We start from the raw sequence: 23,880 nt of genomic DNA on the forward strand, positions 1-23,880 counted from the left end.
CCCCAGCATGACCCTACACTACGCAAACACTACAACACTACCCAAAACCCTAAAACACTACCCCCCAGCATGACCCTACACTACGCAAACACTACAACACTACCCAAAACCCTAAAACACTACCCCCAGCATGACCCTACACTACGCAAACACTACAACACTACCCAAAACCCTAAAACACTACCCCCAGCATGACCCTTCACTACGCAAACACTACAACACTACCCAAAACCCTAAAACACTACACCCCAGCATGACCCTACACTACGCAAACACTACAACACTACCCAAAACCCTAAAACACTACACCCCAGCATGACCCTACACTACGCAAACACTACAACACTACCCAAAACCCTAAAACACTACCCCCAGCATGACCCTACACTACGCAAACACTACAACACTACCCAAAACCCTAAAACACTACCCCCAGCATGACCCTACACTACACAAACACTACAACACTACCCTAAACCCTAAAATACTACACCCCAGCATGACCCTACACTACGCAAACACTACAACACTACCCAAAACCCTAAAACACTACCCCCAGCATGACCCTACACTACGCAAACACTACAACACTATCCTAAACCCTAAAACACTACGCCCAGCATGACCCTACACTACGCAAACACTACAACACTACCCTAAACCCTAAAACACTAGCCCCAGCATGACCCTACACTACGCAAACACTACAACACAACCCTAAACCCTAAAACACTACCCCCAGCATGACCCTACACTACGCAAACACTACAACACTACCCTAAACCCTAAAACACTACCCTCAGCATGACCCTACACTACGCAAACACTACAACACAACCCTAAACCCTAAAACACTACCCCCAGCATGACCCTACACTAAACAACCACCACAACTCTACACTACACTAACACAACACTACACTACACAACACTACACTACACTACACAATCACTAACCCACGAAAAAATTAACACAAACCCACTTACCTCTCTCGTCATCGTGGTTTTCAAAACGCAAATGCATTTACCATACATGCCTTTAAAACGTAATTCTTTGTAAAGGCATGCGCGATAAATGCACATGCGTTTTGAAAAAATGCGGGATAATGGTATGCGAGGTCAATGACCTTGCGGGATAATGGTATGCGGACTGAAAGTCTGCGGGATAAAAAATGCGGGAAAATGGCTGCAAACCATGATTAGCAGCAGACTTCCCCGGTGAGCACTAGCTTTACTACAGTGATCTAATGAGCAACTAGAGTGCGAACATTCAGAATTTATGGCAAATGTGTGAAACATCTGAATGCCTTCTTGATAGAACCAAAGTAAACAAGCATTGAAAATGCAATAGATCTCGCCCTCGTTTAAGTTAAAGCCATTCTGTTTGTAATGAGGTGGCTTTTTAGCTTTGCTTTTATTAGTGTTTTTAAAACTTTCATGTAAATAACATGCATATGTATGCATATATGTAAATGTATGCATGCATTTATATTTATATAGATATGCAGATTGTATATGTTTATATATGTATATTACCTACTGGCGATAGCCAGTGGGTATATATAGTTAGGATTTTTTCTCTATGGGATTTCTGAAAATTCTATGTCTAATAACTTTGGCGTTTGTGGACGGAATTGGCTGAAATTTTCAGGAAAATGGCACATTTCGTTTCTGAGCAGCCCCTGAAAATTTGGGGGGGTTTCGTCAAGGGGGGGCCGAGAAACAAGGGGGGTCCCAAAACACGTTTTTCCCATTCATTTTTCCATAGGGCGGATGGACTCACTTTTAGCTCGAACGGCTGAATAGATTTACATGAAACTTGGCAAAATTGTAGATATGGTTTGCCCGACGTGCCTTTGCTATGTCTCAATATATGTGCTCCAGTGGATTTTGAGAAATTAACGTTTAAAAAAATATATATATCTGTGACAGCGCTCCGGTTAGCGCCCCGGTTTGCGTACCTGATGCGTAACGGAACTTCGCGAAGCGAAGCTGATTGGCTCTTCGGTGTCTGTCAACATTCTAAACAGTCCGGAGCGGCCGCCATCTTGTCTCTCGGTACGATCGAGAGACAAGATGTGGTGAAAAACGAAGGGGGAAATGAAGGAAAGGGGGCAAGGTAGACCACTCCTGACCCCCTAGGATTGATGAGGGGGATATTAAAGTGCCCCGCGGGGCAAAAAAAATAATAATAATTTTTTTGCGATTTTACGCCGTAGAGCGCGTCCCGGTACGCGAACCGGGCAGCTCACCGGGCAGCTAACCGGGCAGCTAACCGGCAGCGTAGCTGTCAACATTGTAAACAGTCCGGAGCGGCCGCCATCTTGTCTCTCGGTAGGTTCGAGAGACAAGATGTGGTGAAAAAAGAAGGGGGAAATGAAGGAAAGGGGGCAAGGTAAACCCCTCCTGACCCCCTAGGATTGATGAGGGGGATATTAAAGTCCCCCGCGATTTTTCGCGGTAGAGACGCTTCCCGGTACGCGAACCGGGCAGCTAACCGGCAGCGTAACGGGAGTCCGCCATCTTGTGTTTTTGGAGCGTCCGGTTCGCGTACCGGGTAGCGTCCCGGTAAGCGTAACAAGGGGAAAACCAAGAGAAACAGTCAAAAAAAAATTAAGGGAATAGATTTCCAGCAAACTTGACAAAATTGTAGGGACTGTTTGTTTGATGTGCCTTTGCAAGGCCTCAAGATATGTGCACGTGTGGATTTTGTCTAATTAAGGTTAAAAAAAATATATATATCTGTAAGCGTGCTCCGGCACGCTTACGTTACGGGTTTTGTTTGCGCTGCAGAGCCGATACGTCACGGTTATGCGACGCGTCATGAGGCGTCTCACGTGGCTACATCACGTAATAAAGAATATATTTTACAGCTATAGATATTAGCTTTTAAAAAACCAATGAAATTCACTGAAAAAACCATAGGTTATAGACCATATATAGTTAGGAATTTGCATTTACAAAACCTTGAAAATTCACTGAAAAAACCATAGGTTAGAGACCATATATAGTTAGCTGGACATTTTATTGACATAAAACCAATGAAATTCCATATATAGTTAGTTGCACTAACTATATATCGCGCACCGGCAATCCACTGCTGATGATGTCACATATTACATCATTCATGACATGGTCAGTGACATCACTGATGACATCACTGATGACATCTCAAATGACATCACTGATGACATCACTGATGACATCTCAAATGACATCACTGATGACATCATGACACACCAATACCAGTTACTACATACGCACTCACTGATTCCTACGTCTACACACACATTCATTCATTCACCCATACAATCACTCATACATACAGTCACTCATTATTACAACACTATCATATGCACTCATACACCTATGCAGACACTCACACACTGCCACTCATCCATGGAGTTACTCACACATCTAGTCAGTCCTGTAAAGAATCAATCACACTTCCATTTCCTCATCTATACAGTTAAACACAGAACACCATACTTCAGTGACATCACTGATGACATCACTGATGACATCTCAAATGACATCACTGATGACATCTCAAATGACAACACTGATGACATCATGACACACCAATACCAGTTACTACATACGCACTCACTGATTCCTACGTCTACACACACATTCACTCATTCACCCATACAATCACTCATACATACAGTCACTCACTATTACAAGACTATCATATGCACTCATACACCTAGTCAGTCCTGTGAAGAATCAATCACACTTCGATTTCCTCATCTATACAGTTAAACACAGAACACCATACTTTTCACACATATACTAACACATACTTACTCTCTTATACAATCACTGATACAAGTACACATTGATATGCACAGAGTCACACACCTCCCAGCCAGCCACACACACACTCAGTCTTCCATACATCCACTCATTCTTCAATATGTAAAACATATTTAAACGTTACAAAAACACACAGACACTAGATGATGTCATCAGTGATGTCATTTGAGATGTCATCAGTGATGTCATCAGTGATGTCATTTGAGATGTCATCAGTGATGTCATCAGTGATGTCACTGACCATGTCATGAATGATGTAATATGTGACATCATCAGCAGTGGATTGCCGGTGCGCGATATATAGTTAGTGCAACTAACTATATATGGAATTTCATTGGTTTTATGTCAATAAAATGTCCAGCTAACTATATATGGTCTCTAACCTATGGTTTTTTCAGTGAATATATATATATATATTCACTGAAAAAACCATAGGTTTCATACATGTTATAGTTAGCTGGACATTTCACTCATACAAAACCATTGAAGTTCCCCCGTTATAGTTAGTTCAGCTAACTATAACTCGTGCGCCGGCAATGCACTGCTGATGACGTCACATATTACATCACTCAAGACATGGGCAGTCACATCACTCATGACATCATCCAGTGAATGTGTGTCTTTCTGAAAAATAAATATTTTTTATATAGGTATATCTAAAGGTCGATGGAAGAATAAATGGGTAAATAAGTGTCTGAATGGATTTTTTTTTGTAAAAATGATTGCATGACTGACTTATTAAGTGTATCTTAGTAAATACATGCATTAGCGAGTAATGTTTAAATATGTAATATCTCTATCAGTGTCTCACTTTGTCTATAAGTGGCTGCATGGTTAGGTGAGTAGCTACGTGAGTGTGTATATGTGTTATTAGTTTGTTTTTGAGTATCAGTATGAGTGTCTGTATGGTTCGGTGGGGGATATTACTTAGAGTATAGATGCATGAATGAGTGACTCACTATTTATATGTGTTTTGAAGACAGCATGTGTGCAGGACTGTATGGGTGGATGAGTGTGCGTATGGGAGTGTTAGTGAGTGAATGACTCTCTCAATAGTATCTTTATGAGTAACTACATATGTTTTAATCTAGTATATGTGAGTATAGATGTATATAAGTGATTATATGTGAGAGTGAGAGATTGGACGAGTTCCTGTATAAATAAGTATATGTTTCTATAAGTGATTGTTTAGGAGGATAAGTATGTGTACGTTTCTGTAAAAGTAAGTGTAGTGGTGTGTGTACAGCTGTATATGCAAATAAAGGGATGTTTGATAGTTTATTTGCATGTGTGAGTATGTGTGTGAGTAACTCTATGGATGAGTGTTGGTGTGCAACAGGCTGTATAGGTGTATGAGTACATATGATGAGTGAGTACATGTATGAGTGACTATATAGAACTGTTGGTGAATGAGTGGATGTGTATGTAGATTTTGGAATTACTGAATAGGTTGTTCTAACTTGTATTGGTATCTCAATTTTTTTTAATTTTTTTTAATTTTTTTATTTTTAAAACCTTTATTTTCAAGTCAGTGCACACAGCTATTTAGCCATACATCCCGGAGGCTAGGCAGCAAATCGTTAACCAGAAGGTCAGTGTACAAGGAGCAAGTTACCAGTACATATCAAGGTTGCAATTTTCTGTTTTTGAGAGTAACAAGAATAAGAAAGGAAGCACCAGAACTAGTGCTAAGAAACAAGGCAATTAAACAGTTGTGCAGCAGAGCCCGATCCCGGATTCGGCCAGGCCCAATAACCACAATAATAATCAAAAAACAATACTTATGTGTAGGACCTTAGGGGGAGGGGAAATACAGGATGGCTATGCAATTCTAAACGTGTGTTGGGGTTATAGGTTATGGGGACAAACGTTCCTCCAGCGGGGCGGTGTCAGGTGGTATGCAGATGTCACCCCTATACTCATTCCAGGCCCCCCATATCTTTTGCCATTTTTTGGGTCTGCCCCTAGCCACGTACACCGTCTTCTCTCGGAACATACACCAATCCATGTTGGCCTTCCACTGTACCACCTTTGGGGCTGTTGCGGCGCCCCACAGCTGTGCAATGTCCCGTTTCGCAACCATATTCCCTAGGGTAACCCATTGGGTTTGCGCATTGTTGTAATCTGTTGGGCCCCAGACATTCAGGAGGCAGCGCCGGGCCTCCGCTTGAACATCCACCCCGGTCACCTCGCTCATGATCATGTGCAACCGCTTCCAGTAGGAGGCTATTGCACCACACTCCCAGATAATGTGCATGAAGGTGGCTATGGCGCCACATCCACGCCTACAAAGTCCATCCACTGAATGACCCATGTGTACCAATCTGGGACCTGTGATGTAAACCCTATGGAGAGTTTTTAATTGTACCAACCGCAGCCTAGCAGGGATAGCAACTTCCTTGGGGGAGGACACTGCACATTGCCAGTCTTCGTCATCGAGCTCTATCCCATCCCGCACCCACTGGTCTCTCACCCCCAGGAGGAGGTCAGTACGGACATTGATCAGTTTTTTATAAATTAGGGAAATAGCGCTATCAGGCATATGGCCGTCCAGCACCCTATCCTCCAAGGGGGAGTATTCAGGGATCTTTCCACCCTCCGGCTTAACTGCCAGTAGTGCATGACGGAGCTGGGCATACCGGAAATATTCCGTTCCGCCCAGCTGGAACTCCGTCTGTAATAAAGCAAATGATTTTATTTCCCCTCTCACTATCATATCTTCCACCTTGGAGATACCTATCATGTCCCACTTGTCGAATCCCTTAGTGTGCCACAGTTTACCCAGTATTTCAGAGTCGTAAAGAGGGGTTGCCATCGTGAGTCTATCCTTCCACCCCTGTGACTTCGTGATCGCCCTCCATATGTGCACCGCTGTCTTCGTTGGCCCCGACATTCTACCATCCAGAGATCTCGAATACAACGCCCTGTGATACTTCCCATCGTCCAGGAGCCACCGATCCATGGCATAGCCTGGGCTTTCTGCTGGACCGTAAAGACCGTGATTAAGGGCCACCAACTGGGAGGCCCAATAATATCTCCGGATGTCGGGCAATGCAATACCTCCGTCATACCACGGGAGCGTAAGCTTCGTAATGGCTATGCGTGGCCTACCGTCCCAGAGCAGGGCACGTTGCAAACCCTCGATCTCCCTGAAGTAACTGGCTGGAACCGGGTCTTGGGTATTTTGTAGAGCATACAGAAATCTGGGCAGGGACATCATTTTAAACAATGCCGCTCGCCCAGGGAGGAAGAGCGGGAGTCTACGCCAGCCCTCTACGTCACGTCGGAGATGGACGAAGGGGGGAACAAGTTATTCATATAGCGCAACTTGGGGTCCGTTGAAATGTAAATCCCCAAGTATTTAAAACCCTGCCTCGCGACCTGTATGCCACAGTCCCTTGGAAGTCAAGGCGTCCCTCCTCTCAGCACGTACAGGTGTGACTTCGACCAGTTAATAACCAGGCCGGAATGCCGGCCAAAGAGACGAAGCACATCACACACCACAATAAGCGACTTGCAAGGAGAGGTGAGATACAACAAGATATCATCAGCGTATAACGACACTCGGTCTTCGAATCCAGGGGACCACCGAATCCCGTTTATGTCTGGGTGGTGCCGTAGTCACGCGGCCAACGGTTCAAGTGCCAAGGCAAATAACAGGGGAGACAGGGGGCAACCCTGCCTGGTGCCTCTGTGGAGAGCAAAGGACGCGGAGACACGGCCATTGACCGTTACGTTGGCCAGCGGGCCGGCATATAGAAGCTTAACCCACCCAATGAATTCCGAACCAAATCCGAACTTCGCTAACACTGCCCACAGGTAGTTCCATTCAAGGGAGTCAAACGCCATCGTGGCATCCAGGGACGCCAGGACGGCTGGTTCCCTGAGCATGTGGGCCCTAGCAAGGGCTCCATGGAGTCTCCGCAAGTTAAGGCCAGTGTTGCGGTGTGGAATAAAGCCCGACTGGTCCGGGTGCACTAAGTCGCCAATCGCGCCAATCAAACGGTTGGCCAGCAATTTATCCAGGATCTTAGGCTCTGCATTCAACAGAGAAATGGGACGATACGACCGGCACAGATCTCTGGGTTTCTCTTCCTTATGAATGACCACAATGGTGGCCAGTCTATGGTCGTGGGGAAGCATGCCCTTCTCCTGCGCCTCCAGAAACATGTTCCGCAGGGCCGGGGAGATGACATCGGGTTTAATCTTATAAAGTTCCACTGGAATACCATTGGGGCCGGGTGCCTTACCGGACCTAAGGGAGCGAATGGCGAGGGCTATCTCGTCTGCGGAAACTTCCCTATCCAGGTCATCCCGATCTTCCTCCGACAGACACCGGAGGTTCACCTCCGCCAAAAGCTCCCCAGAATCGGTCTCGGACTGGTTAGTGACCGAGGTGTAAATGGCCTCAAAGTAGTCTGCGAACGTCTCGACTATGGCCTTCGGATCAGTGACAGTCAAGCCGTCCTCCCCCAAAACTTCTGGGACCACCCGACTGGCTCTTTCTTTTTTATCCAGCCAAGCTATGAGCTTGCCCGCCTTATCCCCAACATCATAGATCCTACCCTGTTACTCTCTGCCCATGACCTTAGCAGCGTCAGTAACAGTAGCTCGATATTCTGACTGTTTAAGTGAGAGAGCATGGAGTAGCTCCGGGGTCGGGCCGACCCCCAGTCGGGAATCAAGATCTTTAATCTCAGCTTCGATACGCACCACATCCGCATCTCTACGTCTCCGAATGTCAGCAATAAGGGAGAACGCCTCTCCCCTTAAGACCGTCTTGAATGCTTCCCGTAGGGTGACAGCCGATGCAACCGACCCCGCATTCTCGGAAAAATAGAGCTCAATAGCCTTGGCCATGAGTCCACGAGTCTTTGGGCTGCGGAAATACCAAGGGTTGATCGCGACCATTCGGTCGGTTGCCTCAATGTCAAAGTCGAAGGACACCCAGACCGGGGAATGGTCCGAAATACCCCTCGCCAGCAATCGGTCCTCAGAGACTGCGAACGCGTGGGCCGCTAGAGTCAGTACATAGTCGATTCTAGAGAGACTACCGTGCGCCCCTGAGTGGAACGAATACTGACGTTGGGTAGGATGCCTAAGCCTCCAGCAGTCAATCAGTCCCATGGTGTCCAGAAAATCAGGTAACCAGGATTGCGAACTTCGGAGATCTCTGGATGGATGTCTGTCTAAGGTCCCCGAGCAGACCGAGTTGAAGTCGCCCCCCACAATAAGTAGCCCCTCGGGTAGACCCAAGATGGCGCCTCCAAGGTCCTGAAATGTGTTGTTTTGTAACCGAGGGGGGACGTAAACCAAAACCAGAACTAGAGACCGTCCCTCCCATCTCCCCGAGACAGCAACGTACCGCCCTCTCTCGTCAACAACGCTAGAGTTAATCTCAAGGGGGAGAGACGCACGTACCATAATCCCCGCCCCCCGGGATCCCGAGGAGAACCCTGAATGTGCCACCATCTTGAATCCCTTCCTGTTGAGCGCCTGGCACGTATTTCCCACCAAGTGTGTCTCTTGCAATAAAATAACATCAGGCATATTTCTCTTGAACAATTGTAAAATCACCCCTCTCTTAACACGGTCACCCAAACCATTAACATTCCAACACAGCACTTTTAGTGTCCTACCCCCATCGTCAAATCGTGGGCCCTTTCCGCCCCCGGCCGGCCGCCTAGCTACACAAACAGGAGTATCACAGTCTTTGAATTGCCTTGAAAAAGGAAAAGAGAAAGAAAGAAAAGATAACACACCAACAAACAAACCTCCCCCCACCCTGCACCCCTGCATCAGACTAAAAAGCCCCCCCAACCAGCAGTGTGCCTGTCACCCTATTAACTACACTACAAAAAGGACCCTAGAGGAGAAAGGAGATCTCGCAGGCCCCCCCCGCCACCCTCCATAACGAAAAGAAGGATATTCATCGTAAAGTGCCGCAGTATAGCATGGTTGTCGTCAACAGGGCCACCATCCGACAAAGTCATGAAAGTGAATTCTATTCCTGTTGCTCAGGGCCTCCCGACGCGCCCTCCGAGTGTTCCTCCCGTTCATCGCGTCTGTGCGGCAAAGTGTCCAACCAGTTGCTCACCACTTCAGGCAGGTCAAAAAACAGAGCACGGCCATCGTGTTCAATGCGTAGTTTCGCGGGGAACATCATTGAGTACTTCATCCCAAGGTCTCTAAGACGCCTCTTCACTCCCGCGAAACTTTGGCGCTGTCGCTGAACAGCCCGGGTGAAGTCCGGGTAAAAGTTGATGTCCGCATTCTGGAATTTGAGGGGCCTGTTCCGTCTCGAGGCTTGTAGGATAACGTCCCGATCCCTGAAGTTGAACAGCCATGCTATGATGGGTCTCGGCGTGGCACCCAGTTTGGGGCGCCCCCCGGGCATTCTATGGGCCCGCTCCACTGAGAAGAAGCGACTGAGGCCCGCTGGGGCCAGATGGGTTTGCACCAAGTCCTCCACGAACAGATCAGTGGACGATTCCTCTGCCCCTTCCGGTACTCCGGTGATTCGGACGTTCTGCCGCCTGGCACGTACCTCAAAGTCTTCCAGTCGCCTCGAAAAGAGTTTGTTGGCCGACCTCAAGTCCCGGACCTCCGTCTGCAGGTCCGAGACATCAGTTGTGAGGCTCGCAGTTTTAATGTCCAACGTTTTGACCCTGTCGTTGGTCTTGCCCAGGTCAGCTCTGATCAGATTAATTTCGATCGCCAGAGTGTCAACTTTGTGCGTCAGGACCTCATGCTGTTTGTGCATCTCCGTCTTGATGCCAGCTATAGCGTTCATAACGTCCCGAAGTGTAGGGTCCGACGTGTCTGGCGATCCCTCCCGATGAGAATCCTTCGGCCGGGTAGTCGCACTCGGTGAAGTCCGTTGCTGGGCATAGTGATCAATCTTATTAGACTGGGAAAGAGTAGTCTTCCTACTAATTCGATTCGCCGTCCTGTCTGGCTCGCCCCTGCCCGCCATGATGGAGTCGGGGAGCTGAACAAAGGGTGGTACACCAAGGCCACTCCGGCGGAGCAAAGCAATCACAAAGTAAAGCGGTCACCGATTTTTTCTCAGCGACCGTTCACTCCGCAACTCCGCGTGCTCCGTAGGGCCAGCGTAGCAGTCACTCACATAGCATTTCGATCATGCCTTGCGGTGTCGTCGCCGTCGGCCACCACAGGGACAATAGCCCGTCCCTGGCACGAATCTTCAGCACGACATAACTCCGTCCAGGAGTGTCAGATTTTAAATCGGACAGCGGGACCCGTCTCCGCAACCATTCACCAACTAGAGTCCACCGTCGTGGACCAGGATTTCAGACAGGATTTATGCGGAGGGTCGGAGGGTCTCCGGAGCTCCGAGCTCACGCGGCCATCTTGCTTGCCCGCGAAGCTCCTCCTTTTTTGAAAATTTTAGTTTCTATTTTTGAATGTGTGTATCAAGCATTATATTACGCTGAGAGAAGGTCTGCCACTCTTTCACAAGGATGATGTCATCAGTGATGTCATCAGTGATGTCATGAATGATGTCACCGACCATGTCTTGAGCGATGTAATATGTGACGTCATCAGCAGTGCATTGCGGGCGCGCGAGTTATAGTTAGCTGAACTAACTATAACGGGGGAATTTCAATGGTTTTTTATGAGTGAAATGTCCAGCTAACTATAACATGTATGAAACCTATGGTTTGTTCAGTGAATTTCTAAGGTTTTTTAAATGCTAATTTCTAACTATAACGTGGCTGAAACCTATGGTTTTTTGAGTGAATTTCTAAGGTTTTTTAAATGCTAATTTCTAACTATAACGTGGCTGAAACCTATGGTTTTTTGAGTGAATTTCTAAGGTTTTTTAAATGCTAATTTTTAAATGTATTGATTGTTATATTTTTTATACTGATTTACTATATTATTTAAAATTATTTATTTTTAGATATTTTATTTTTTAAATTAAATTACATATTTTTTATGTAAATTGAATTATTTTTTTAAACTTTTTTTTAATTTATATATATTTTATATAGCAGGCAATGATATCCTATGGAAGGAAATGTAAGTTACTGTAACTATGATTAGAATTACTTTTCAGGATCAGTAGTGTGCTCAAAGACGCAGCACTGACGTCTCTTGTGATAACAGGTGAGTAAATCGGAATTCCTAGTTCGGAATATTTTGCTCACTAGTGAAGGAAGGGGGCGGGGCCTGAGGTAACATGTGTGCAAACATGCCCTGTGGCGCATTTTAGGTTGGGGAATTAATTCCTCTTCAATCCTGAGGTCCCCTGTGAGCCAACTAGCCCACCAGGTACCTCCAGTATGCACCAGGGAGCTGCGTTGCAGACAGGTGTTCAGAGGGCACGCCCCCTTTTTACAACACTCTGCAACGCAGCTCCGTGGTGCTTACTGGAGGTACCTGTTGGACTAGTTGGCCCCTAGGGGACCTCTGGATTGAAGAAGAATTAATTCCCCAACTTAAAACGCGCCACAGGGCATGTTTTCACAAATATCACCTCTAGCCCCGCCCCCTACCTTCACCACGGTGCAAACACGCCCCGTACCGCGTTCTAAGTTGTGGGTTTAAGTCCCCTTGCATACTGGGGGTCCATGGGGGCCAACTAGCCCACCAGAAACCTCCAGTATGCGCCAGGGGGCTGCGTGGCAGAGAGGTGTAAAAAGGGAAGTGGCCTCATTACACCTCTCTGCAACGCAGCCCCCTGGCACGTTTGCAGAGGGGGAACTAATTCCCCTTGTATACTGGGGGTGCCTGGAGGCCAACTACCCCACCAGAAACCTCCAGTATGCGCCAGGGGGCTGCGTTGCAGAGAAGTGTAAAAAGGGGTGTGGCCTCATTACACTTCTCTGCAACGCAGCCCCCTGGTGCTTTTTCAGAGGGGGAACTAATTCCCCTTGCATACTGGGCGTCCCTGGGGGCCAACTAGCCCACCAGGAACCTCCAGTGTGCGCCAGGAGACTGCGTTGCAGAGAGGTGTAATGAGGCCACGCCCCTTTTTACACCTCTATGCAACGCAGCCCCCTGGTGCTTTTTCAGAAGGAGAACTAATTCCTCTTGCATACTGGGGGTTCCTGGGGGCCAACTAGCCCACCAGCTACCTCCAGTATGCGCCAGGGGGCTGCGTTGCAGAGAGGTGTAAAAAGGGGCATGGCCTCATTACACCTCTCTCAAGGGAGCCCCCTGGCGCATACTGGAGGTTCCTGGTGGGCTAGTTGGCCCCCAGGGACCCCCAGTATTCAAGTGGAATTAGTTCCACTTCTGCAAATGTCCCAGGGGGCGTGTTTTCAGAGAGGTGCAGGAAGGGGGCCACGTGGCCTCCTCCCAGGGCCATACTCCGCCCCGGGGACCCCATCCCCCGGGGCATGGGCCTTTTTTTATTTTAATTTTTTTAAATTTGGAGGGGGGCTGCTTTGCCCCCTCTTGTGGCCACCTTTGGCTCCGGGGACCCCATCCCCCGGGCCAGCCTTTTTTAAAATTTCTTTTTATTTATTTTTGGGAGGGGGCCACGTGGCCCCCCTCCTGGGCCACTTCTGGCCCCGGGGACCCCATCCCCCGGGGCCTGGCCCTCCTTGTTGGGGGCCATGGGGGGGTCCTCAAGCCCCCCACGGTCCCTGCCGGCTCCCCGCATCCTACGGGAGCTGGCATTGCTTTTCTGCATGGGGAGCAGCTAACATGCTGCTCCCCATGCAGAAAAGCAATAGTCTTTGGTTTTTGGAAAAGAGAGTAGGTTTCCTGCTTTCTCTTCCAAAAACCAAAGGAGTTTGCTATGGTATAGCAAACTACAGTGTCCTGGGGGTGGGCACCCCGGGACACTGCAGGAGCTGGCCCTGGTGGGTGGCGGTCCCGAGGGCCATCAAGGACTCCAGTAGGAGGGCTTCACATCCCCCCTCCCACCTGTTAAAAGCCCCGGGAGTGGCGGTCCACAGGGCTGGGGGTCTGTCACGGACCCCCCTATTTTACATATTAGTGCCCCGGGACACAATTTTTTTTAAAATTTAATTCAAAGCCCCGGGGGGTGGCCGTCCCCCCGCATACATTGTAATAAAGCCCCGGGGGTGGGGGTCCCCGGGGCTCAGGGGGCCTTAGAGGCCCCCAATCATTAATATCAAAGCCCCGGGGGTGGCAGTCCCCAGGGCTGCCCCCCCACTATCATACTTACGCTGCCTCAGGGGGTGGTGGTCCCCTGGGCAGTGTGGGGGGGATTGGGCCCCCCTCACACTTTTTTGCATTATGCCCCTGCCTAATTTGAAAAAAAGCAGACCAGGTTTTTTTTTCCCACGGGGTACGCGTACCTACGCGTACCGCGTGATTTAGAAAAATATATATATTTTTTGGGCCTTTGGGGTCCTTGCGGGACCCCTGAGCAGGCCTAGGGGGTCAGGGTGTTTCTACCCTGCCCCTTTTTTGCGTTCTCCACGTTTGTTTTTCTGCTGAAGATGGCTGCCAACACTTCCTGGTTTGGAGTGTTGACAGGTAATTAGCATTCAGCTCGGGAAGGTACGCGTACGGTACTCGCCTATAGATAAATCTATGATTTTACTTTTGATTTTCTCAGGAACTACTGAACGGATTTACACTATTTAACAAAAAGGGTAATCTGTGAACCGAACTCTACCTTTTTGCAAGATTTGGTGTAATTCCGTTCAGTCGTTCGGGCTGTAGCCCTGGCTAAAGGTCCTATGAAAAATTGCATGGGGAAAACATGTTTTGGGACCCCCCTTTTTTCTCGGCCCCCGCTTGACGAACCAACCCCAAACTTTCAGGAGCGGAGCGGAGCAGAGCAGGCCATTTGCTTGGAGAATTTTGCGAAGGTTCGTCCACCGGCGCCAAAGTTATTCCAAATAGAATGTTGCGGATTTCCTATGGAAACTAGGTCCTAACTGTAACTACCTACTGGCGACCGCCAGTAGGTAATACATTTGTAATATAGCACTGATTGAATTATAAAGGCCTGATTCTGATGGTGGACGGACAGGAGTTTGTCCGACATCAGTTTGGAACTCGAACCAAACGACCTCCTGTCGTCGGTTGCAGCCCAGGAAGTAGGATGCAACCGAACCCTGTTTGGGTGCAATCCGATATTTTACAACGAGGCATGCATTCGGAACGGAATGCATGCTCCTATTGCAAAGAGCAGATGTGCAGTTCATCCCTGCACTCGGTGGCAGTCACCTTAAGTTGCCTGCCACTGGGTACAGGTATCAACCGGAGGGCTCTATAGGTGCCCTCTAGGCTGCTATTCGGCGGCCTTGCACCCATAGGGTCCCTGCTGGGGGCCCCCAATGACAGATTCCCAATGCCTTTCCGTGTCGAAAAGGCCAGCACAGAAAGGCAGTGGGAATCTGTCATCATAATCCCTCCGCTGGAAAGAGATGGCCAAGGGATTACTGCATGGTTTCCGAATGGCGGACGGGCTCTCCAAGCCCGTCGGAGGCCGTTCAGAAAACCGATTCGGATTCCCTTCAGTCTGACCCCATTGAAAAGGGTCAGTGTAAAGTATGGGCGTAGGCTTCTTAATGCTCAAGTTATTTATTGGCAACTCTAGTCTCAGGGGACATCAACATCAACCTCTTCAATCCCTGACTCCTCAACCGTCTCTCTAGCCTCCCCGTACATTCCACCCTCAACACTCCAGATCCCCAGTGATGTCCCCAGTGATGTCCCCAGTATTCTAACACAGAATACTGCGACATCACACATCTTCCCTCTTAAAGAAAATAAAAAAAATATATACAAAAAAAAACAAATAAAAATAAACACATTAAAAACAACATTCCTATTTTGCATAAAGAACTCACCCACATTTTCCTTCCCATATTATTTCAGCATATAACCTCTAAATAAATAAACACGTTAAAAACAACATTCCTATTTTGCATAAAGAACTCATCCACATTCTCCTGCCCAAATTATTTCATCATATAATCTCTAATTATTTCAGCATATAATCTCTAAATTTGTTTAAAGTATGACTTTTTATCTGTATCAGCACACCCCTTACACTCCCTCACAATTCTTTCCACCTCTATGTCAACCTCTGGCCACCAATATGTTTCTTTGACTCATTTCTTTGTTCTCATTATACCAAAATGCCCTTCATGACATATGTCAACAACTTCCTTTCTCAAACTCCTTGGTGGTATCATTTCTCCACCACTCAACAAAAAACAAGACTCCACATTTAACTCACTCCTCACTTCCAACCGGTTTCCTTTCCTCCCATCCTTCCTTAACTACTCCTTTAATTTTTCCAACAACTCATCCCTTATCCATTGACTTTACATCATCCTCCTCCTCCTCAACCACAGCAACATAGTAATCATCCCGCTCACTTTCAGGTACCTCCTTAATCAACAAATGCATACTACTTAGACAATCTGCAATCTTGTTCTCCTCACCTGGAACGTATTTAACTCTGTAATTAAAATCCTGTAATCTCATTGAAAACTTGGCTATCCTTGCAGAAGCCCTAATCATATCACTAGTAGTCAATAAATACACCCAAGACTTACGATCCGGTCTCACATCTATTTCTTTTTCCCTTAAACATGCTCCTAAATGCTCCATCCCCCAAACACAACCAAGTGTCTCTCTTACAATATCCGCAAAAATCTCCTTCACAGGTGTTAAACTCTTAGATGCTAAACCAATTACCACCTCTTTTCCATTCCCCTCTTCTTGAGTCAAAACTTCACCTTTTTCGCTGGCATCCACCATTAAAACACTCCTTAAATCCAGATCAAACCCCTTGAATGATGTAGCACTGCACACTACCTTTTTTCTCGCACTCGCGGAAAACTTTAATTTGTCACTATTCAAATTCAACTTGCCACTCTCACCTCTTCTAGCCAAAGTTCATCTTCTCTTGGCAACTTCATTCGACAAACTCCTCTGCCGATACTTCGCAATGCTCACTTCCTTCTCCGCCTCACTCCAGAGCTTTGAATCAGACTTTAAGCTCCGTGGTCTTCTCACAAAGTCAGTGGGTCCTCACACAGAGTTGCCGATCCTCCGTCGCCAACTTGTAAAGTATGGGCGTAGACTTCTTAATGCTCAAGTTATTTATTGGCAACTCTGCAGTCAGGGGACATCAACATCAACCTCTTCAATCCCTGACTCCTCAACCGTCTCTCTAGCCTCCCCGTACATTCCACCCTCAATACTCCAGATCCCCAGTGATGTCCCCTGTATTCTAACACAGAATACTCCGACATCACAGTCAGTGAAAAAGGAATTCGACCAGCTGATTATGATGCAAGCTGGAGGACACGGACCAATTGCCGGAGCCGTTCCAGCCCGCATTCTATTCGAGCCCTAAGTGTGTAGTTTCATTTTATGTTCAGTGGTTACTTCTTTTCAAGAATTGTGGCTAAATTAATTTCTACCAAAGTATTTGCATTTCATATAAACATTGTCCTTTTTCTTAATTCTACATTAGTGACCTTGTGCCCTTAATACATATAATTTTGCTTGCTTCAAACTGTGTGAAATCTTTGCCTGTGCTGGACATCAGTTAGGTTTCAGTGGTGACAAGAATTGTAGTTGATACAATGCACATTAAACCCTATGAGCATCTTAATGGCAAAACATCCTGTAGGCACTGCTCAAACCACCTGTGGTAGCTCAGACCTCATTAAATAATATTATTTTGAAGTCTCCTTTCTAAAACACTTCCATACGAACCGAGTGTTATCTTTAGGATAAATTGCATCCCTGTTGCTGCTCAGCACCTGGAACCTCACTGTAATGGACAACGTGGATTTTGAGCTGTGTACATTATTATTATTATTCTTGTTCCTGTTCCTGTTCCTATTCCTATTCCTGTTACTGTTGCTGTTCCTATTCCTATTGCTATTCCTATCCATATCTACTGCAGTTAGTAATGCTACTTAATTCACGGCTACTTTAACAAAAGCACATCTGCAAGGCAGTCCTACCTCTTATCAAAACCAATGTTGGTATTCTGACCTTCAACCAGACTGCTACTTACAACACACTTCCAAAGGCACTCTACCAATAGCAAGCCTAAAGAGCCAGAAAGTTCTGTTCAGTAAGAAAATAAAGTCATTTCTTTACAGCTTTGCTAAGACGGTGGCCCAGAGGTCTCTGGCCTTTGGGAATACAGAGGGATTCCCAGAGTAGTTCATTACGTTAGTTGAGGGAAGAGATTTCTTGGCCCCTTAAATGACAACCCCTTGGAAAGCAATCAGCCAAATGAGAGTGGAGACAGGTCTCTTCTTGAGACTCCAGGAAACTTGCAGTCAAGGACGCCTCCTTTGGATTGCATATATAGTGCCTTATATACACTGACTCCACACCTGTCCTGACAATGAGAAATGGACCACCAGATTCGAAATATTGACTGTTAATCTCTGAACTATGCACGTTATGCATAGCACACTCCTTCATATTACGTAGGCAGTTTTATCCTACGTCATTGTGGTAATACAGCCATCTTTTTCCTCTCTACTTATATTTACGTCTTCCACAAGCGTTACACACTTGTTTCCAGCATCTTATGCGCTGTGTGTGCTCTTACTTAATTGTTTTACTCACCAGGGGCTGTATTACAGAAAGTGCCCCGGGGCGCAACATGCAGTTGTGCCTGCTTTGTGTGCCCCCAGGGCACTTTGGTATTACAGAAGGGGCCACAGACACTTGTGCACCCCTTCTGTAATACAGATATTGCAAGCGCCCATTTAGCACATTTAGCACCAGCGATATCTCCTGAGGGCGTTCCCTCATTTGTAGGAGGGTGTGGTCCCATGCAAATGAGGTAATCTCTTTACCTTTGTGCCCGTGCCATATTATGGATGTGAAAACCGTTATAAATGAATGGGGTAACCCATGAGACATCAATGTACCTGGTTATAAATTGATACAAAACACAAATTGATCCTAATGGCACTTCTCAATTAGCAGCAAATGCTGAGAAGCCAACACACATATAGTTTTTCACAACAAGTTGAGAACATCACTCATTGTGAGACAGCAAAATATGCATTTTCTATATATACACCAGAGAGAAAACACATTTTCTGAAAAAGGAAACTTTATCTCATTCTTTTTTCCTTTTTAATGTATCAATAATAAACCTAAATACAAGTAATCTTGCAATTGATGGTTGCTAAAGAAAAGGGTGAAAAAAAGGTGCTCAAGTGCAAAGTGAAAAATAGAGTGAAGGAATCAATAATATCTAAGGTGAAAACATTTGTATCTTTTTTGAGCACTGGCTAGCGTGGCTTTAAATTAGTGGACCAGCGTGTCGTGGCCTGTTCATACGGCATTCTCTATTCTTCAAAGTCCGTTTTGTAGGATTGTGGTTGGAAAACCTAAATGCACAATTCAAGAGGAGGGACAAATGTACGCTGTCTGAAGCAGTGCGCTACGATCATAAGATTGTGAGATAGAGTAACAAGATGATTCGATCACCTATGGGCAGTGACATCTAGAACAGCACTGGGGATGCCTGCCACTCTTCGATATATGTGGGCTTGAGCAGTGTGCTACGCACATTTGATTGTGAATTGAGGATCATGGTGATTCGTTCACCATTTTACCTACGGGCCGTGACATCTACATTATTGCAGTGGCCATCCATACTATTGGACACGGTAGGACACCAGACTCTAAGTGAGGCGATTTTTCTTTTGAACAAAATTAGACATAAAGCCATCTTTGACTCCTCAAGGGTCCATAAGCGGTTGCATCACTCATTTTCTCTGTCCTGAACAAGACCCGCAAGGTCTACACTAACACTCCACGCATAAGTTGGGTCAAAACGTTGACACTACCTAAGAGCTGGCCTGGACTGTGTAACCATTTGTCCCTCCTGTTGGATTGTGCACCCTTTTCTTGAGCAACCGTCAATTGCAAGATTACTTGTATTTATTTTTATTATTGATACATTAAAAAATAAAAAATCAATGTGATAAAGTTGTTTCCTTCTCCCAAAAATGTGTTTTCTCTCGGGTGTAAATGTAGAATATGCACATTTTGCTCTATCACAATGAGTGATGTGCTCAACTTATTGTGACAAACTATGTGTGTTGGCTTCTCTTCCATTTTTAGGTGCACCGTAGTGCATACAGGAAAAGTGCACCCCATGTGTAATAGGACCCCAGATGTGTTCTACTTGCACCCTTTATTATACTGAGTACTATTTGCAATGTTTTTCAGAGATATCTTTGATCTGTTTCATGCACACAGTTATTTTTGTAGTATTAAGTAGTTCTTCACTGTGTGTGCATGGGCTTGCAATTTAAAATGTTGACCCAGAAAATCACTGCTGCCTTATAAGATACTATCCTGGTTCTCTTTCAGGAGAATTGGGTAGTCCTTTCTATTCATATTTTTAACATGTGTGCACCTCTGAAATTGAACGCCATTAGACAAACGTTCTATACACTCCTAAAAGATAACCAATAGACCACTAACTCAACTTTATAACATTGATCTCTGATTTTGAGCAGCATAGAAAAAGTCAGTCCAGGACTTGGACTTGATTGTATAACACAAAAACATTTTGTCAATGGAAATATTTTCAGGTCTGTCAAAATATAAAAATACATATTTCAATGGTATTATTTATAGTGTTGATTATTTTGTTTCCCAGCAGATAATGAAATTGAGTCATTGATTCGTTGCCATGTGAGACCTACCATCTTTGACCAGCCCGAGTAGCGTTGCTCAGCAGATGAACAAAAAATGGACTCCCATGCACAAGGGTTGCTCAGTGGAACGCTTGCTACTGAAAAAGCAGGCTGGTGAGAACATGTTTCTTTAAATAATTAAAGCAGAATTTAATGAATAATCAATATCAAGTTTGATTTTTGTCTACTTTTTCAAAACACAAGATCTTTTCCTGGTCTAATGAAATGAATAATGAACACGTTCCTCAACTCTCTCAGATGTGTTGCAGCCAAAGGACAGTTTGGAGGCATTTTAGGTGGCTCTTGTCACTTTAGTAGCTATTAAGATTTGTCTTAAAATGCGTTTTGATGTGTAGTTAGAGATGTGCGTCTGCCACAAGACTTAGGACAAGTCGCAGCTGCAGTGCAACGTGTACCGCAAATTAATACCTTCTAATGCTACATTAAATATACAAGATTGAAGTCAACATGTCTTTGATGATACCACTGGTGCACTTTTTATATTTTTTATGATCATAATATTCTCTTTTTGGCATAGTCTGGTCATAGAAATGCATATAGCTTTTTGTGAGGTAAGCTAAAAGGCAATCTCATAATGCTTCCAGGAAAATAACTAGCTGACCCATGTTTTCCCCTAGGCACAGTAAGGTTCTACGGAGATAGTCTTGTTATCCTTTTAGCAAATCCCCCCCCCGTGCATCAGGTTAGTTAATTCCATGCACAGGCAAAACTCCACTTCTGTAGGAAAGTGAACCACTACCTAAGTTAATTACACCTGCATCCAGCAAAATGTTTTTGTGTCAATATAGGGCTGCAGTACCTTTGTGTAATTGTCTGAGCATGGTAATAATTTTACTGACACCCCAATGTATTTTTACCTCATTCAAGTAGGCTCAAATTCTACAAAAAGTAGCTGAGACACGCAAACTTTGTCTTTTCAAAAGAACATTTGTTTTTCTCATTATGAAAGTAAGTCATATTGAGTTGTGGCTATCAACCTTATGCCGTCGTAGATGTATGGTTTAATCAGACATTTATGTTCGGTAATAAGCATGTCCCAAGTAGGCGGCAGACTAAATAAAACTATAAAGTAAATATTATGGGGTTTAGAAAAGGACTGCATAAACAAGCCATCATTGAGGTAACTGGGCTTGGTTCTGGAATACACTCCCACCATTATCCCAATAAATGTGTGGTCAACTTCCATTTCTCAAAGAAACAGATCTCACTCATAATGTAGATTATTTTCAACATTTTATTTTCTTTTGATTAGTATATTGTAGTATGTTATTTGTAACTTGATATTATTTTACCAATTAACCAGTATTAAGATGGTATGTGGAGATATTGTTCAATATATGTGTGTATATGGCTGGAAGCTTTTGTCTTTGGTTCTAAAGTTCTGCGGACCCTAACGTTTGGAAAATGCAATTGTGCGCTCGATAAATGGTATATTATACCCCTGCTCTATTACATAGGTGGAACTCAAATATATCTGAGAAATGTCAAAGATGTTCAGAGCATGGTAGCTAGATTGATATTATCTGGGAATGCAACAGGGTGAAACATTTCTGGATAGGGCTTCTGAGGTGTATGTGGGTCTTCTTGGGGAAAATATATTCAGTAGATTTGAATGCAGTATTATTAGACTGCTCACAGCATTTGGGTAACGTCCAGCTCAGGCACACTGCTGGTGGTTCACTGCAATGTCAGTGGCAAGGCCAATAATTACTGCTCTTTGGAAATCAGCTGAACCACCTTTGCTGGAACCGTGGTTCAAGAAAATAAGTCATGTTTACTACGAGGAGTTGGTGGATGCAAAATGGGTAGGCAAAGGTAGAAACTTTTTCAAAGTTTGGAAGTATTCCGCTCCGTTCATTCTGAGCTGAAGTTGTGGGGAAATAAGAATTTGGAGGTTGAGACTGGACTGACTAAAGTAGATCACTGTAGCACTATATTGAAACAATGTATTTTGGCAACATTTTTTTACATCTCAAGCACTTTAGAAGGTGGTTATTATGAAAATTAGGCTGGAATCAATTTTCTAACCATTTGAGTGTAGGTAGCAAGCGCAGCCTGCTTGTCTAAACATATCTAATTTAAATTTAATTGTGAAATATATATATGCACTTGGCGCTTTGCACAGTGCAGCTTGGAAATTGCCCACGGGCACTTTAGATATTATGCATCAGGAACTGCACAAATTAATCATATACTCTGGAATTTTATTTGAATGTTACTGTGAAATGTATCTGCTCTTTCTGCCTTGCACTTTTGAAAATTGTACAGCTGGTGCTTTAGACATGCTTCAGAAAGAGTATACACTAAGAAGTTTTTCAGTCATCTTAATTTTTATGATCGTTTGTGCTGTATTGTTTTTTTATGCTGCAACAAACCAAAAAAAAAATAATAAATTAAAAAAGAGCATAGACCACCAGAAATAAAAGGTTGGATAAATCCTGAGCCCAACACCCTCAGGTAACCAATCCACCATCGTACATGGCCAAATGCTATATCCAGTGTGGGGTTGCCAGCAGGGCCTGGTCTGAAGTCAGGCCCTAAAACCCACCACACAGTTTGGTCCCGCTTAGTATTGGGTTGTCCGCAGGACCTGGTCTTCCGAAAGGCCCTGTATCCTGCCCCCACAGACAGCCAATCCTCCCTGGGCAGTCAACACACCACTGCTGACCACTCCCCATGTTTGCACAACACCAAATGATATCGACCTCGCATTTCATTTTTTTTCATGGTATCCTGGCCCATGGTGAGGGCCATGCCTGGTCCCGTGATTTTCCTGAGTTACCTCACAGGGGGCTCGCTGGGTTTCACCAGAGTACCACGGGACCTCCAACACAATTTATTTTAAATAAATCTCCCTGGGGATTCCTCTGGGACTCCCTACAAGGGCCAGGGTGTTAAGATGCCCGTACCCTGCCCCTTATAGTTTATTTTTTTCTTAAATTCAGGATATGGGGTCAGAGTCCCTTATCTTGTAATATTATGATCAGGCAAAGTCTGGCCAATGGGATAAAAGCCCTCACGGCTAATCAGAATGCTCTACTTTTTAATTTGCCGTACTCCTGTGTGACCAACCATCTAGATATCTCTATTCTTTTTTAAAGTCCAATTTCTCAAAAATGGCTATTCAGATTTCCACCACACCACAAAAAGCACGCTTTCTGAGAAAAGTAATAGCTTTCTGCCATTTTTATTTGAAATTCTGTTCAGCGTTTTTTTAAAAAATGCTTCTTAAAATTTCTGAGGTAAATTGCATGGGAAAATGCATTTTTGGACCCGCCTTTTTCTCAGTCCCTGCTTGGTGGATCATGCTGAAAATTTTCAGGAAGGAGCTGAGGTGCATAAACTTTTTTTTAAAAGTTTTATAAAGATTTGTTAAAAGGCA

General features: G+C 45.1%; 1 protein-coding gene across 5 annotated transcripts in view; it reads left to right on the forward strand.

Annotated features, from left to right (window-relative positions):
- The window catches only part of ITPRID1 (ITPR interacting domain containing 1), a 520,073-nt gene that overhangs the window by 193,340 nt on the left and 302,853 nt on the right, over positions 1–23,880 (forward strand). For 3 of the 5 annotated variants that reach the window (XM_086964782.1, XM_086964781.1, XM_086964784.1), the window contains exon 2: positions 20,444–20,591. In XM_086964782.1, the coding sequence (XP_086820908.1) occupies positions 20,533–20,591 (59 nt within the window). In that variant the 5' untranslated portion in view covers positions 20,444–20,532. Of the gene's footprint in view, positions 1–20,440; positions 20,592–23,880 lie in introns of all 5 variants that reach the window. The other 2 variants (XM_086964783.1, XM_086964779.1) reach the window with 1 other exon arrangement.

Source organism: Lissotriton vulgaris, chromosome 4_1 (genome assembly GCF_964263255.1).
Source record: "Lissotriton vulgaris chromosome 4_1, aLisVul1.2, whole genome shotgun sequence".
Classification (NCBI taxonomy): domain Eukaryota; kingdom Metazoa; phylum Chordata; class Amphibia; order Caudata; family Salamandridae; genus Lissotriton; species Lissotriton vulgaris.